At 40.0% G+C, this 15,069-nt stretch overlaps 1 protein-coding gene across 1 annotated transcript in view; it reads right to left on the bottom strand.

The window, feature by feature from the left end:
• Positions 1-15,069, bottom strand: part of COL7A1 (collagen type VII alpha 1 chain) — a 262,626-nt gene that overhangs the window by 82,618 nt on the left and 164,939 nt on the right. Inside the window, exons 64-71 of the mRNA XM_040360996.1 lie at positions 14,259-14,294; positions 12,920-12,991; positions 11,133-11,177; positions 7,892-7,927; positions 7,498-7,533; positions 4,760-4,864; positions 1,664-1,699; positions 825-860 (exon numbers count right to left, since the gene is read on the bottom strand). Coding sequence (XP_040216930.1) covers positions 825-860; positions 1,664-1,699; positions 4,760-4,864; positions 7,498-7,533; positions 7,892-7,927; positions 11,133-11,177; positions 12,920-12,991; positions 14,259-14,294 — 402 coding nt within the window. The remainder of the gene's footprint in view (positions 1-824; positions 861-1,663; positions 1,700-4,759; positions 4,865-7,497; positions 7,534-7,891; positions 7,928-11,132; positions 11,178-12,919; positions 12,992-14,258; positions 14,295-15,069) is intronic.

Below are 15,069 nucleotides of genomic sequence, written 5' to 3'. Positions count from 1 at the left end.
TTTTAAAAGTCAGCAGCTGCAGTATTTGTAGCTGCTGACTTAAAAAAAAAAAAATTGGCGGACCTCCGCTTTACGATTGTTAACTTCCTTGTGGAGGTGACCTAAACCATATAAATCTAGAAAGAGGGTAGCATTCAAGGATATAGCCAGCTTAAGACTGTTGACCTCATCATGGAGGTGACCAAAACTGTACAATTATCGAAAGAAAGTGCTAACCAAGGGTATGGCTACCTTAGGATGGTTAACTTCATCATGGAGGTGACCTAAACCATAGAAATATAGAAAGAAAGTATAATTCAAGGATATGACTAGCTTAAGACTGTTGACCTCAACATGGAGGTGACCTAAACCAAAAGAATATAGAAACAAAGTATCAACCAAGGGTGTGGCTACCTTAAGACTGCTGCTCTCATCATGGAGGTGACTAAAACCACAGCAGTATACAAAGAAGCACCAAACCAAAAGAGGTTTAAAAAAGAGGCGTTACCGCCTTGAAACACATAGCCACGCCTCCTGCATATCTCTGATGCCTGGCATCACCTGTTGGCTTTCCCACGCTGTTAACGTGTATGCCAGGGCTGAGGGCACCCTCCTGCTTCTGTGAGTGGTTCCTAACTGCTGGATATCTCTTCCTTTTAGCTCACACACTGATTGCAGAGTTCAGATGGAAGACAGTGGAAGACAGCTTGGATGTTATCTATAAGCTCTACTTGTTCGACTACTATGTGAGTGGCCAAATGTTTGCTTTTTAAATAAAGTTTTTTGTGCATAGTTTGCATCCTCTTGTGTTTTCTTAAGTTTATTATAGGAAATGACGTACATACCTGTTCACCTCTAGCACCAATCTCACCACGGTCCCCCTACAAAAGAAATAAATTAATAATATATTTTAACAACAATCAATTACTTTCATTTTGTGGAAAAGCTACTAGTAGAACTCACAGTTTCACTACATTACCAAACATTTGTGGATAACTGACCTATATGACGTTGTTGTCCAAAACCATGGACAGTAATATGGACCTGCCATTTGTCTTGCTGATATAACAGCCTCCACTCTTCTAGAAAGGCTTTCCACAAGAGTTTGTAGGGTGACTATGGGAATTTGTGCACATTCGGCTAAAAGAATAATTGTGAGGGCAGGTACTGATGTTGGATAAAAAAAGATCTGGCTTGCAATTGGCATTCCAGGTTAAGGCGTTTAATGTGACTGAGATCAGGGCTCTGTTCAGGCCACTCAATTTGCTCTACAAAAGACTCATCTAACCTTGTCCTTATGGAGCTGGCTTTGTACACAGGGGTACATGGGGGTACACAGTCATGCTGGAACAGGAAAGGGCCTTCCTCAAACTATAACTACAAGGGTTGAAGTGTACAATTGCCTAAAAAAAACTTTGTATGCTGTAGCAATACCAGTACCCCATTGAGAAGGCTGCCCACATACTTTCAGGAAGCCTAAAAAAAAATGTTTTCTCATTGTCAGATCTTGTTTAATACAAAAAAAAACATGACATTCATTTCATAATATTACAACTATATTGTTTTTGTAGCCCTGGAAAAAATAAATTAAATTAAACTGTTTCAGTTTCAATTGTAAGCTTTTTGGTAGTGTATTTATAATACAGATTTAAAATGGCTTGAGTTTGCAGTTTATGAATCATACCTTAGCTCCCGGGATGCCAGCTACTCCTGGAATTCCCTATAAAAACAAAAAAGCTTACTATGGTAGGTTCAGTTATTTATGTTTCATATTCAATGTCTTGCGCTAGTTATTGGCAGTTTAAGAAATGTTTTACAACCTATGGACACTCTAGAAATCAATAAATAGTGGTAATCAATAAAAGTGGCTTTATGTTAAAAACAAAAACAATTTGCATTAGAATACTTCCTAATTAATCATCACTTCCTTTTATATTTCCCTCTTTATTAGAAAGTGCGAGTCCTTTGAGAACGTAATTTCTGACGAAACGCATCAGAGAGGCACACATGTGACATCATCACAACTTGAAACTAGCATTTGGATGTGATTTAACAGCACTGTATTTTATCTTTGTTGTAAATGCAACTTTAATTTTTATTAGATTTTGTAATCTGGTTCACACTACGTGGAGTGTGGGTCACCTTTTTGTTTCCTTTTGAGTGAGAACTGGCTGAAGATTTGGTGCCTGAGGAGGTCTTGTCCGGTAGCCTAAGGGTCCCCTCCATCCTCATTGGGGGGTCCACCTGACATATTTTGGTGTGATAACATTTGTTCTGCCACCAAGTGATGTGCCCTACTCAGGGCAGGACTTAGGGTGGTGGGGGCCCCTGGGCTTGAGTGTTGAAGGGGCCCCCTGGAGCCGAGAATTGGGGGGGATCGAAGTTGTTGAGCGCGGGGGGGGGGCGAATTGAAGTTGTTGAGCGGGGGGGAGCGCATTAAAGTTGTTGAGCGGGGGGGATTTTGCAGTTGTTGAGGGGGGAGTGCCTCTCACCTGTGCCAACAGCCGGGGCCACAGACTGTCATTAGCCCGGCTGTCGGCTTTCTTCCCTTCAGCAGCCACAGTCCTCCACACACCACTCCGGTTCCTCCTGCTTCCGTGCTGCCTCCTCTTGCAGTGCGGGAAATTTAACCCTTTTGCGGGACTGCGGGAAGAAGCTGTCTGTGCGGGAAAGTCCCACAGAATCCGTGCGTGTTGGGAGGTATGCGCAGGGCCGCCATCAGGAATTTTGGGGCCCCTTGCACAGCTTAAGGCATGGGCCCCCTGAAGCAGAGAACCTAGGGGGGGTGGGGGTGCTGCCGCCTGAAATTGAGAAGCGTGGGGGCTGCCGCAAATTGAGAAGCGGGGGGGCCTTTACAAAAAAAGAAGAAATAAAGAAGAAAACAAATATATATAAATATATGTAGCCATCCGGGGCCCTGGGGACCTCTGGGCCTTTTAATAAAAAATAAAAAAATAAACAAAAATAAAAAAATAAACATTTATAAAAAAAATAAAAAAGGGGGGGTTGCCACATGGGGCCCTGGGGACCTCTGAGCCCTTTAATAAAAAAAAATATATATATATATAAAAAAAAAATTTAATTTTTTTTATAAAAAAATAAAAAAGGTGGGTTGCCATCCGGGGGCCCTGGAGACCCCTGGGCCCTTTAATAATAATAATAAAATATATATATATATATATATATATATATATATATATACATATATATATATATATATATATAAAAATAAAAAATATATAAAAAAAACATTTTTTTACAAAAAATAAATAAAAAAAAGGGGGGTTGCCGTCCGGGGCCCTGGAGACCCCTGGGCCCTTTAATAATAATAATAAAATATATATATATATATATATATATATATATATATATATATATATATATATATATATATATATATTATATATATATAAAAATAAAAAATATATAAAAAAAAACATTTTTTTACAAAAAATAAATAAAAAAAGGGGGGTTGCCGTCCAGGGCCCTGGGGGCCCCCGGGCCCCTGTGGACCTCCGGACCCCTAAAAAAAAAAAAAAAAAAAAGGGGGCCCCCTATTGGGTGGGGCCCCTGGGCTTGAGCCCAGTCAAGGCCAATGGTAAGTCCGGCCCTGGCCCTACTAATTGTCAAGGAATCTATTTACATGTGTGATATGACCTTTCTATTAATTTAGGAGGTCATGGATTTTTGTAAGCCTCTAAATATTTATTCCTGATGATGGTTTGCCCTTATGGTAGTGGTTACACTAATTCATGATATCCTAGACCTCGTACACATGACCGAGTTTCTCGGCAAAAACAAACAAGAAACTTGCTGTTTTATTTTTTTTTGCAGAGGAAACCGGTCATGTGTACATTTTTCGACGAGGAAACTGTCGAGGAACTCGTCGAGCCAAAAAGAGAGCATGTTCTCTATTACCTTGACGGGAATGGAGAAAATTGGCTTGTCGAGTTCCTCGACAGCCTAACAAGGAACTCGACGAGCAAAACGATGTGTTTCGCCCGTCGAGTTCCTGTTTTAATGTTCAAGTGTTGAGTTCCCATTGCTTTTTTTCTTGTCCCCTACCCCCTCTATGACAAGGCTAAGGGGAGTGTCCCTAACCCTCAACACCTGTGTGGCTTGTCTCGTGATTGAGGGGTTTAAGGGCTGGTTATGGCGAGTCTGTCGGCTGCGGGTGCGTTTGGAGAACAGGAGACACAGGTCTGGCGGAGGTGCCCAGCCTGGGTATCCGAGATCCGTCACAAATATTTACTATATTTTTGTTTGGTGCAGCACAGTTAGTTTTGAATTATATGAAAATATGTTAGACAGCATTAAATCTTAATTTCTGTGTTATCTGTGGTGCTGATGGAACTAATGACAGCTTAAGTAGCCTAATTTTTAACATTTAAAATGATTTTTACACCAACCATTGTTATACCAACCCTGGTTGACTGATCGGGAAATGTAATGAATTATAGCCTGAAAACCTAAGGAGGTGACTCACCAGGGTCCCCTACTTAGATCATAGTTGGTATTATACATAACATTATAAAAGAAAAATGTAAATATTTGAAACATAAAAAATATATATATATCCCAGACACCTTGCATTGCCGAACCCAAGCCCCCCCCCCCCCCCCCCACACACAACCAATCAGATTCAATGTTTCTTTCTTATAGAAGAAGCTGTGAACAGGAGTAAGTAATTCATGTTAAAACATTCCACAAAGCGTGTCCTGTGTTAAACTGTATATAACACTGGGTATTAGGCAGACAGAGAAGAAGGCATACAACTCACCTGTCCTGAAGGACCAATTGGCCCTGGTTGTCCGGGAACACCAGTTGGTCCAGGAGGGCCTGATAGACCAGATTCTCCTTGAGCACCTTTGGATCCATCACGGCCCTGGTGGACAAAATATATTTTTATGAGTCCTTCAACAAGATCTTCCTAGATTGCCCCAAAACAAGCTATAACCATTGGAAATGTCCATTACTGGCCAGATTACATTGTTTTTCATGGCTGGTTGACCACTGGTGCATGCACAACAAAAAGTTCACTCTGGTGCTGTCAGGGGGATAAGGGCACCCTGCTCCACATCTACTGGACGTGCCCACTGATAACTCCTATCTGGCACTTGACGCAACAACTACTGACTCGCCTCTTCAGAGGGCCGACACCCATGACACCAAAATTCTTCCTGTTGGGCCTCTCTCCATTAAAAATTGCCAAACCACATAAGAAGTTACTTAGACACATACTCACAGCTGCACGTTGCCTGGTTGCCCTTAACTGGAAAAAGCGCTCCCCACCGTCACTAGAAACTCTCTATGCTAGGGTCAAGGATGTTAAGCTAATGGAAAAAATGAGCCCTAGGGTGCGGGATAGACTGGAGGACCACGATGAGGTCTGGAGGTTGTGGCATCTTCAGGAGGACCCACCATGAGCCGGCGTCGGAGCTAAAGCGGTAATCCTTCACACGTCTTTATGTCTACCCTCCTATTTTTCCCACTCGTCTCTTCCTTCTCCTCCCCTTCTTTTCTTTTTATTTCCTTTCATTCTATTATTAAAAATCTTCCATACTATTTGTTATATATGTATCCAGAAATCCAGTACTATGCACTACTGCTAAAATTCATGCTTTTATTGAAGCTGCAATGTTTCTTGATGACCGCAAATGTACTGTTTTCTATTGCTGTGATACCTAATAAAACAGTTATTTGAAAAAAAATTAAAAAAAGTTCACTCTCTTGACCATAAAAAACTACCAACCTAAAATTGTCAATCTTCTAACCTAGTCAAAATTTCTCCCAGGCTCTCCTTAATATTGCCTAGTTATTTTATAACTGGAAATAATCAAGGTTTGTTTAATGTGTCTATTCCACAAAGTATGTTTTAGGTGTGTTTAATCCACAAATTTCATGAGTGGATGGCGATAATGGACAAATTCAGCCATTTACCATTTCCAGTAAATAACCAGAAAATCCTTGCTCTCGGTGTTGCCAAATGAAGAGAATTGCACACTAACATTGCTAGAACTGCCCAGTTTACATCATCTGTTTTAAATGGAGCCTGTTATTTTTAAAGCAAATCTATGGCCTCCTAAAAAAGTAAGCCAATATTGCCTGCTACCATTGCACCTATGCAATCTCTACCTGTTTTGTTCAATAAAAGTTCGAACCCATACAAAGACTTACCCTAATTCATCCCAGTCCTCTGATCTTCAGTGCTGCAATGTGGGCAGGTACTTCTAGCACCTGCACCTATCCAGATGAGGTTCAGGAGTGATGATGATGTTGACTGGAGTAATAACCACTACCCTTGTAAACTATTGCTATTACTCACTTAGATTTACTAATCTGATGGAAAACCTCCCTGCAACCCAGCCAATCCTTCCCTTTTCTCAATAAGGTGAGGGTAGTGCAGTGTTAACCATGGCTGTGCAACTTCAGTCTGTCTGGCAAATCAAAAATTAAATAACGGCAAACATTGGCGCTAAAGTCTACTGGCAGCTACTTTTGCAACCATTGCCCTGGGCCCTGCATAGACATCAGTCATTAGTCATGATGAACCTTGTCCTACAATTGATTTAATATCAGCAGTTATTCAGTAATGATGTTGATTTCACTGTCTGATATACAGAGATGACCACTTGAGGGAGCATCCAAAGATCAGTAGATCTTTGTCGAGATGGTATAGAACCCAAGCACAACTACATAAATACTTCCCCTCGACTTCCGACCTCTGCTGGCGATGCCAGAGGGAGCAAGGAACCCTCCTACACATCTTCTGGTCCTGTCCCAAACTTGCAGGCTTTTGGAGGAATGTACGACAGATAATGCAAAAGTTTTACAGAACGTCCTATGCAAGATGATCTGGCTTTCTTCCTCCTGCATGCTTCAGGGACCCCGTCGAAAGTTTATAAGAAATCCTCGATCCACCATCTCCTTGACACTGCCAAGGCATGCATCCCCACTCCTTTAGAAGACCTTTTTCTCACTGCGTCATATATGCGAGATCAATACTCCAAAACCTGGACCCTGTGGAACCTGTGGAACCGACGAGGGCCAGGCCCTTCTGGGAAACTCTTATCTTCTCTATTTTCTCTAGTCTACATCTCTATTTTTCCCCCTTACGTTTATTAATGTAAATAAGGAAAATTGCAGAAGACGAGACACAGGGGAAGATGTTTGTTCAATGATTATGTCGTTAGACATGTTCTAATGGGGAAGTGGAACATATGACGTATTTTGCCTGATGGACTTAGAAGCCATTATTAAATCTCTCCTCCCATGGGGATATGCATACTGTTGTGACATGTTGTACTATATGTATTCATACATTATGTTCTTGTATAACTCTTTCTTTTGTTGACCCTGTGATACTTGTCTCTTTTGGACCAAATAAAAAAAAAGATCAGTAGATCAACCATGAAAATATAGAATAGAAAAAAAAAACTAAAAACATTTACTCAAGGAATACACAATATAGTTTCAGTTTAGGGTGTAGTAAACAGAAATAAATGAATTGCAACTTACATCTCTGCCAGCAGGCCCTGATTCGCCTTTGTCACCCTAATCCCAAGAAAAAAATAATAAATTACTGCCATGTAACTAAAATCAAAGCAAACAAACTGCTGCATTACAAGGAATACGTAACCGGGCAAAGAACCATGTAACAAAATTTGAAGCTATAAGATGTTACTGAAATTCAAAAACACTTGATGTAACAGGACAAATAAGTGTTGAAGACCTAGCGATTCGTGGATATCCTTTTGGAGCAATAAATACCTGAGAGAGGATATTTGACTTCCAAAAAAAAAGTTGGCCTTAGATACAGTATAACTCCTACATTCTTGGTGGTCAACATTCATGACTCAACTGTTGGAACACGTATGGGCACACAAATGAGACTAAATTATATTTTGGTTACCTTCCTTCCATCTTCTCCAGGAGTTCCATCTTCTCCCTATGATTTAAAAACAATGAAGATATAAAAACTTATTTTTTTTGTACTTCTGGGGTTCCTGTTATGATTACATGTACCCTGATTCTCAACTTCCAGACCACTGTTACCCCACTATGTTGGTTTATCGCATGGAGCGCGTAGGCCCACTAGCATTTACTGTTTTAGGTGTTATGTCTTAAGTAGAGACCAATTTGCTTGCCTCGCTCGCTTTAATCGCTTTCTTGGAGGTTTTTGATTATCCCCTTGGGGGGGGGGGGGATAATTTTCGCTCCCAGCTTCTCCCGATTGTGGGATCATTTGGCATTTGGTTAAATGGATATATTGCCTAATGTATTTCTTCCTCCATGTTTTTAATCAGTTGGGAGCTTTATATATTGTACACAATTTTTTGGGGTATCTCATGTCTATGTACGCCATAATTATCCGCTATATTTTTCTTATATATTCTCTACTTTAATAAAAAGATTAAAAGAAAAAAACGTTGGTTTTTGACAACTAATGGTGAGAATAGCTAGTAATAGTAAGTCACAATCACCAGGCATCTTGAAGTCGTTTTAACATTCATCCAAGTGCCTTCCTCACTTCTAATGAGTGTCACTCACTGGAAAAGAAGATGACTTTTGGAAAGATGGTGAAACGTCTGCAACATTACAAAAGAGATCCAAAAGAAGTCCAGGTGAACGTGACTAAAGCTGGCCATACACCAGTAGAATTTCATCTGGAATTTTTCATTTTAAGAACATTCCTTTGATTTCCTAATGGTTAGTGGGATCTGATCGATGTTTGTTTTCTACTGAAACACCAAGAAAATTCAAGTAAAGTCATTCCAAAATCAAATGTTGAAAGCAAACAAAATGTTGCAGTACTTTCCAATAACATTCATCGGATGTATTGAGAATTTTCTTTCAAATGTTTGTTAGGACTTTGTTCTTATGACTCCAGCCTGGAAATGTCTATATATTTCATCTGCTATTCCTGACACTGTTGCTGTTCTCAGTTACCCAAACTTATGAATGGACAGGATTTGGCCCCTCATGTTTCTCTTCTAACCTACTCCATGCCGCTGGAAGAATCAAATTGTTCAATTACCTTTTGGTGTCTACTTAGGAAAACAGGCCCATTCAGACCTAGGAACTTTCCTAGGTATATATTTTTTCTCAATTCTTTATTTTTGCAAAAGAACACATAGTAAAAACAGAGACCACACTCATGTGTTGGATTTCAAAAACTTAAAGAACATCAAGGAAAGGTCCAGTTCACAAAAATTGTTACCCTTGTAGTCTCACCAATTGACTGAAATGCGGACTGAGAACGACCAGATCTAAGGAGTCTCCGTATCCCGTATGACAAGTTTTCCATGGCAGAGACCATGTAATAAGAACTTCTGAGAGTTATCGTAGACCCATAGGGTCCTAGTGAGAAAAAGGAGGGGGGAGAGGAAAAATTGAGAAAAGGGGGGAAAAAGAGAGGAATAGAAAAATAAGAAATAAAAATAAAAAGGCAGGTGAGGGTAGGGCAGAGACAAGGGTAAAGTTCCATCAGCCCGAACCTCATCCAGGCCAGAGGGTTATCCAAGAACACTTGCACTTAGCGAGGATTCATAAGACTAGTTTTGCATACTCCTCAGAGTAGACAGACTCGTGTTAATAAAAAAAATTTTTGAAAATTTCTTGTGGAGGCCCTTTTCTGTGGCTACTAAATCTTCGATCGCATGAATCTCAACAACCTTTATCAGCCAGATGGCAATCAACGGACATCTGCATCTGCTTCCAGAACAACGGGATGCATCCCTTCGTGGCTGTGATCAGGAGGGCAAAATGGACTTCCTATATCATGCTTTACTTGGTATATTGTGGTGGTGCAAGAGGAAAAAAGCTGGATCTCTTGGTATGGTTCTATCAGCGAATTTTTGGACAATACGGTGTACTTCAGTCCAGTAGGACTGCAGAAGCCGACAGGAACAGAAGAAATGGAAGAAGAGAGCCAACATCCTCCCCACATCTCCAGCATAAGTCGGAGCCCTGGGGAAACATTCTATGGATCTTTTTACCACTGGGTCAATACCTTAAAACCCGTCTCTTGGTGTTTGGCACAGATCGAAGTCTTGTACGAAAACAGAAAGAGTCTATCAACCTGGTTCTCAATTAACTCCAGCCCCTGTTCTCTTTCCCAAATGGGGATATATGGAAGCTTGTGGTCTGCTGGCGGTGTTATCAGCAATTGGTAGGTTAGATAGGCTGCATGGGGAAGTGGAGTATGGTCTAGGCAAAGCAGTTTGAAGGTGGTGAGACGCCTCTGAAACGACTCCGGAGGGGGAAGGGAACCAAGGAAGGGAGCCAGCTGTATTTTTTGCCAAAAAGACAATCCTGCCAGACCTGGGTCGTCCATAATTTGTTGTCTAGTCATCCATTGTCTGTCCTAGCTATATTAACCTTCAAAAATGATCTTACTCACCTTTCATTGCAACCAAAAGAAAAATATTCTATGACAAACAAACTGGATAATGAACCATCTGTGTTATCTGTATGTTTGGAGACAGTGTCAACCCTAAAAAGGGCTTAGGGGAAAAATCTAAGCACACGCCACAACATCTTCACCAATGCAGCCCGCACAGAGAAATGGTGTACCATTTTTTTTTAGCACTGGGACACACCTGCGCAGATGGCAGCTGAGCAGGGACAAAACCAGAGGTTGGAACAAAGTTGACAGGCAATTTCAGAAATAGGGACAGGCCAAAGGTCAGGATGGGCAGCAAACAAGCATAGCCAAAATTCGAAGAAAAGACAGTAACCAGAGGGACAGGAATGCAAGAGTGCAGGAACTAACATGGACTGATGCTTTGGGGTGGAATGAGAGTTTGGGGGAAGACTCACCATGTAGCCGCTATAACAATCAGCAGGTGGGATCTGGTGATGCCTATATGTGCTAGGCCTACATTGAAGCACCAAAGTAGAAACAATGTAGGAAAAAGCACATATTGGTAAATCTTGTGCAGTAATAGAGGGGAAACACTTCTTTATACCAGAACAGCACCCAGAAACCATGGATTGGATGGATTTGGGTCTTTGCTTTAAGAGCAAAGGGGCCCTAGAGCAAATCTCTGTACTTTAAAGCACCATGGATAGAGATAGCTTGAGTATAACATTAAAGAGACACTAATTTATTTTTTACATCCAAGATAGCTATAGATAATTTGATTACTCACAATTTTACCATTCAGACCAGGTTTGCCATCTTCTCCGGGTTTCCCCTTGACAAAAAATGAGAAAAATGCACATTCAAATGTACTATCTACTTTAGAAACAAAATCTGATTCTTATTTTGTTACTGCATGTATCACTTCTAGGTCAGTAGTCAGCGATGTACGCAGCTCAGGAACTCATTACAATCAATCAGCATTTATCTTTGACTGGTCTCAATTATTAAAAATTTACTCTCATTTATTACTGTCAGTAATTGTCTTTAGCACAATATCACTGTACCTGCATTAGACATATGTACTGCTGAAAAATGAGTTTGTTTTGTTTTTGTTTGTTTTTTGGGTCATCCGTTATGATTGCAATTGGTAAATTCCTAACTTCAAAATTTTTGCAAATTTGAACATTCATAAATTCTAAAATTGGTAAATTCATAAATTCAAAAATCCAGAAATAAGAAAGAAAATTCTAAAATTCAAAAGAATAACTAACTAACTAACTAACTAACTAACTAACAACTAACTATTAAATTATAGGTATTAGAAATTCCTTTAAAATTTGGCTGCTAGTGAATGTAATTAATACGAATTTATCCGAAGTTACAAATTATCCAAAATAACGAATGCCGCATCTTAACAATTGGAACAGAACAAATGAATAATAAATAATAATAATAAAACTTTATTTTGTTATTATTGTTGCTTATTATTATTAGTTTGTTCCATTTGTTTAGATACAGAATTTGTTATTTGGGATAATTAGTAACTTTGGATAAATTCGTATTTGTTACATTCACTAACAGCCAAATTTGAAAGGAAATTCCAATACCTATAATTCGTTTTTTAATTTCTTTATTTTAATTGTCATACATACAGAGAAATAAACATTTCATTAATCCAATCAATCATATGAGTTCCAACAAATCTATTCAAAGTCCAATTAACAGCATTACATTAATTACATCCACAGAAAAATAAATAACTAGTTTAACTAGTAAAATTTGGGATAGTCCCCATTCTGTCTTCCGTTAGACCTGCTTCTCTTGTATGCCCTGACAACATACTTTACCTATAATTTAATAGTTAGTAATAGTTAAGTTATTATTAGTTAGTTATTATTTCAGATTTTCAAATTTTTGATTGGCTCTCCCTAGTAGGCAATCAGCTTCTAACTTCAGCTTGTTCAATTAAGCTTTGACAAAAAAAAAAAAAAACTGGAAGCTGATTGGTTACTATGCAGAGCTGCACCAGATTTTTCACTCTCTAGTTTTGGTAAATCAACTCCTATGTATATTGCAAGCTTCACTTTCTAAACAATACCCAATCAGGTGCAAGAAAAATTAAAAATTAAAAAAATGTTTTTGCTTGCACATGACCGGATGATGGAAATTAGCCTTTACCCCATTTACTAAGCTCTGGGAATATTAGTGCTACAGTACTTGCAAAGTTCACAGTCTGTCTTCCTTTAGTAAATCCACCCTACGAGTGTATAATTTTGCAGTCTATCTAAGCAAAACCATGAACCATTTTAAAGGATCCCTCCTAGCCTCCTAGCCTATCCTGTAGACCAGAGCTTTCCAAACTAACAGCCCTCCAGCTGTTGTGAAACGACACATTCCATGAGGCATTGTAAAACTCTGACATTCACAGACATTACTAAGCATCATGGGAATTGGAGTTCCTAAACAACTTGAGGGCCGTAGTTTGGAGACCCCTGCTGTAGACTATAGCTACAGAAACTTATACAGCAGAATACCAGAAGCATGTAGGTGACATTATAGACATTGACTGCTTACCGCTACCCCTGGGGGACCTGCTGGACCAAGTGGACCTAGAGGTCCTTGCTCTCCTCGAAGTCCCGGAAGTCCCTGAAAATGGCAAAATCAGAAAAATAAGTTAAATACTAAGACATAGAATTAGGCCTCGTACACACGATAGGTTAACCAGAGGACAACGGTCTGATGGACTGTTTTCATCGGTCAAAACCGATCGTGTGTGGGCCCCATAGGTTATTTAACCTATATTTATTCGGTTAAAAAAAAGCCAACTTGCTTTACATTTAACCGATGGATTCCTAATCGATGGGAAAAAAACGATCGTTAGTAGGCACAACCATCGGTTAAAAATCCATGCATGCTCAGAATCAAGTCGACGCATACTTTGAAGCATTGAACTTTGTTTTTTTCAGCACGTCTGTGTGTTTTACGTCACTGTGTTCTGACATGATCGGTTGAATATTTTTACTGGTGCATGGATGAAACATGAAATATAGGATTGCTTCCCTTCCTAACTTACTTGAAAGTCTCTGTGTTATAGTTTAACCTACATGGACCGATTATTGCAAGAGATAGTTGAACCTGCTGTCTTTGATTGCAGGAGGTGAATGAGTCCTAAATGGCCCTTAGCAGAGTATTTCTATCAGCATTTATAATATTGTTAAATATTTGTTTTACTTTTTTCTCCTTGGCGATCTGAGGTTTCTTTGTGACCACCGGAGACAACAGTCAAGGCTGTATGCCATCCTATCACTACTACTATGACCAAAAGTTTTTTACCTGGAAATCCTGCTAGTAATAGAGTTACCTTCTTGACAATGCAAAGCCAATGCCTTGTTATTAGCAGCAGCATTATCAGCCTGCCGTATGAGCTCCTTCACTTGGTTCTTAGGTTAGCCATAGATAGTTCAAATCTCGGCCGGTTCAGCAGGAACCAGCGAAGATTCAAACTTTCTTTGGGCAGCAATGGTGGCCCGTCCATTAGGGGTGCCGTCCTCTCTATCCATGCATCCGGCCCCCTAATCTACATGCAGGGAGCCGGATGCATGGATTCCAATGAGGGTGACTAGAGCCAGAGGCTCTAATATGCTTAAAAGAGGGTGGGCCTGAGCCCATCCGGTTGTGTGACGATAGCGAATGAATATTCATTATTGTCACACTTATTCCCCTTCCGGCTAACCAGTAAGCGGGTCCTGAGACCCGTTTTCCCAATTGGCTGAAAGGAGAAACCATCCTATTGGCCTAGGAGGAGGAAGGGGGAGGAGGTACTGTAGCTCCTAAGGGAGGTTGGGTTCTGTAGCTTGTCCATCCGTGTTGCACTTTGGTTTGCAGTGAAATACTTTTTTTTTTGTTTACTTACATCTCTCCCAGGTTCCCCTTGTTTTCCTAATTCACCCTAAAAGTAAATGGAAAGTAGGGAATTAAAGACCAGAAGTGTTAATATCTTCTTTCAATTCTCGCTTAGCCATTCCTAGTGCCAGACGTCCCAATACTTTTGGTAATATTGTTTTTTAATAAACTGATATATACATGTCTACCATTTACAATGCACATTCAATTCAATATAATTAAAATCTAAAAATTCCAGATAGTACTGGTAGATAATAATAGGAGTGTAATAAAATATGTACAAAATAGGCACATTCATAGTATGTTCAATCAATTTTTCCCTACAATGAACACATAAGCTAGAGGTGAAAATAAATAATTAGGGGTAGATTCACGTAGAATGGCGTATATTTGTGCGGGCGTAACGTATTCTATTTACGTTACGCCTCCGCAACTTTTACAGGCAAGTGCCGTATTCTCAAAAGAAAGTTGCGGCGGCGTAGCGTAAATAGGCCGGCGTAAGCCCGCCTAATTCAAATTGTGAAGAGGTGGGCAGGTGTTATGTATATTAACCATGACCCGACGTGATTGACGTTTTTCACGAACGGCCCATGCGCCAATCCGTGGAATTTCCCAGTGTGCATTGCTCCAAAGTACGCTGCAAGGACGTATTGGTTTCGACGTGAACATAAATGACGTCCAGCCCCATTCACGGACGACTTACGCAAACGACGTAAATTTTTCAAATTTCGTCGCAGGAACGACGGCCATACTTAACATTGGTATGCCGCATATACGCCTCATATAGCAGGGGTAACTTTACGTAAACGGCATAACTGTAC

The sequence above is a fragment of the Rana temporaria genome, chromosome 7 (assembly GCF_905171775.1).
Source record: "Rana temporaria chromosome 7, aRanTem1.1, whole genome shotgun sequence".
NCBI classification, from domain to species: Eukaryota; Metazoa; Chordata; class Amphibia; order Anura; family Ranidae; genus Rana; species Rana temporaria.
Note: the sequence above shows the minus strand (reverse complement) of the source record. Positions and strands in the feature narration are given on the sequence as shown.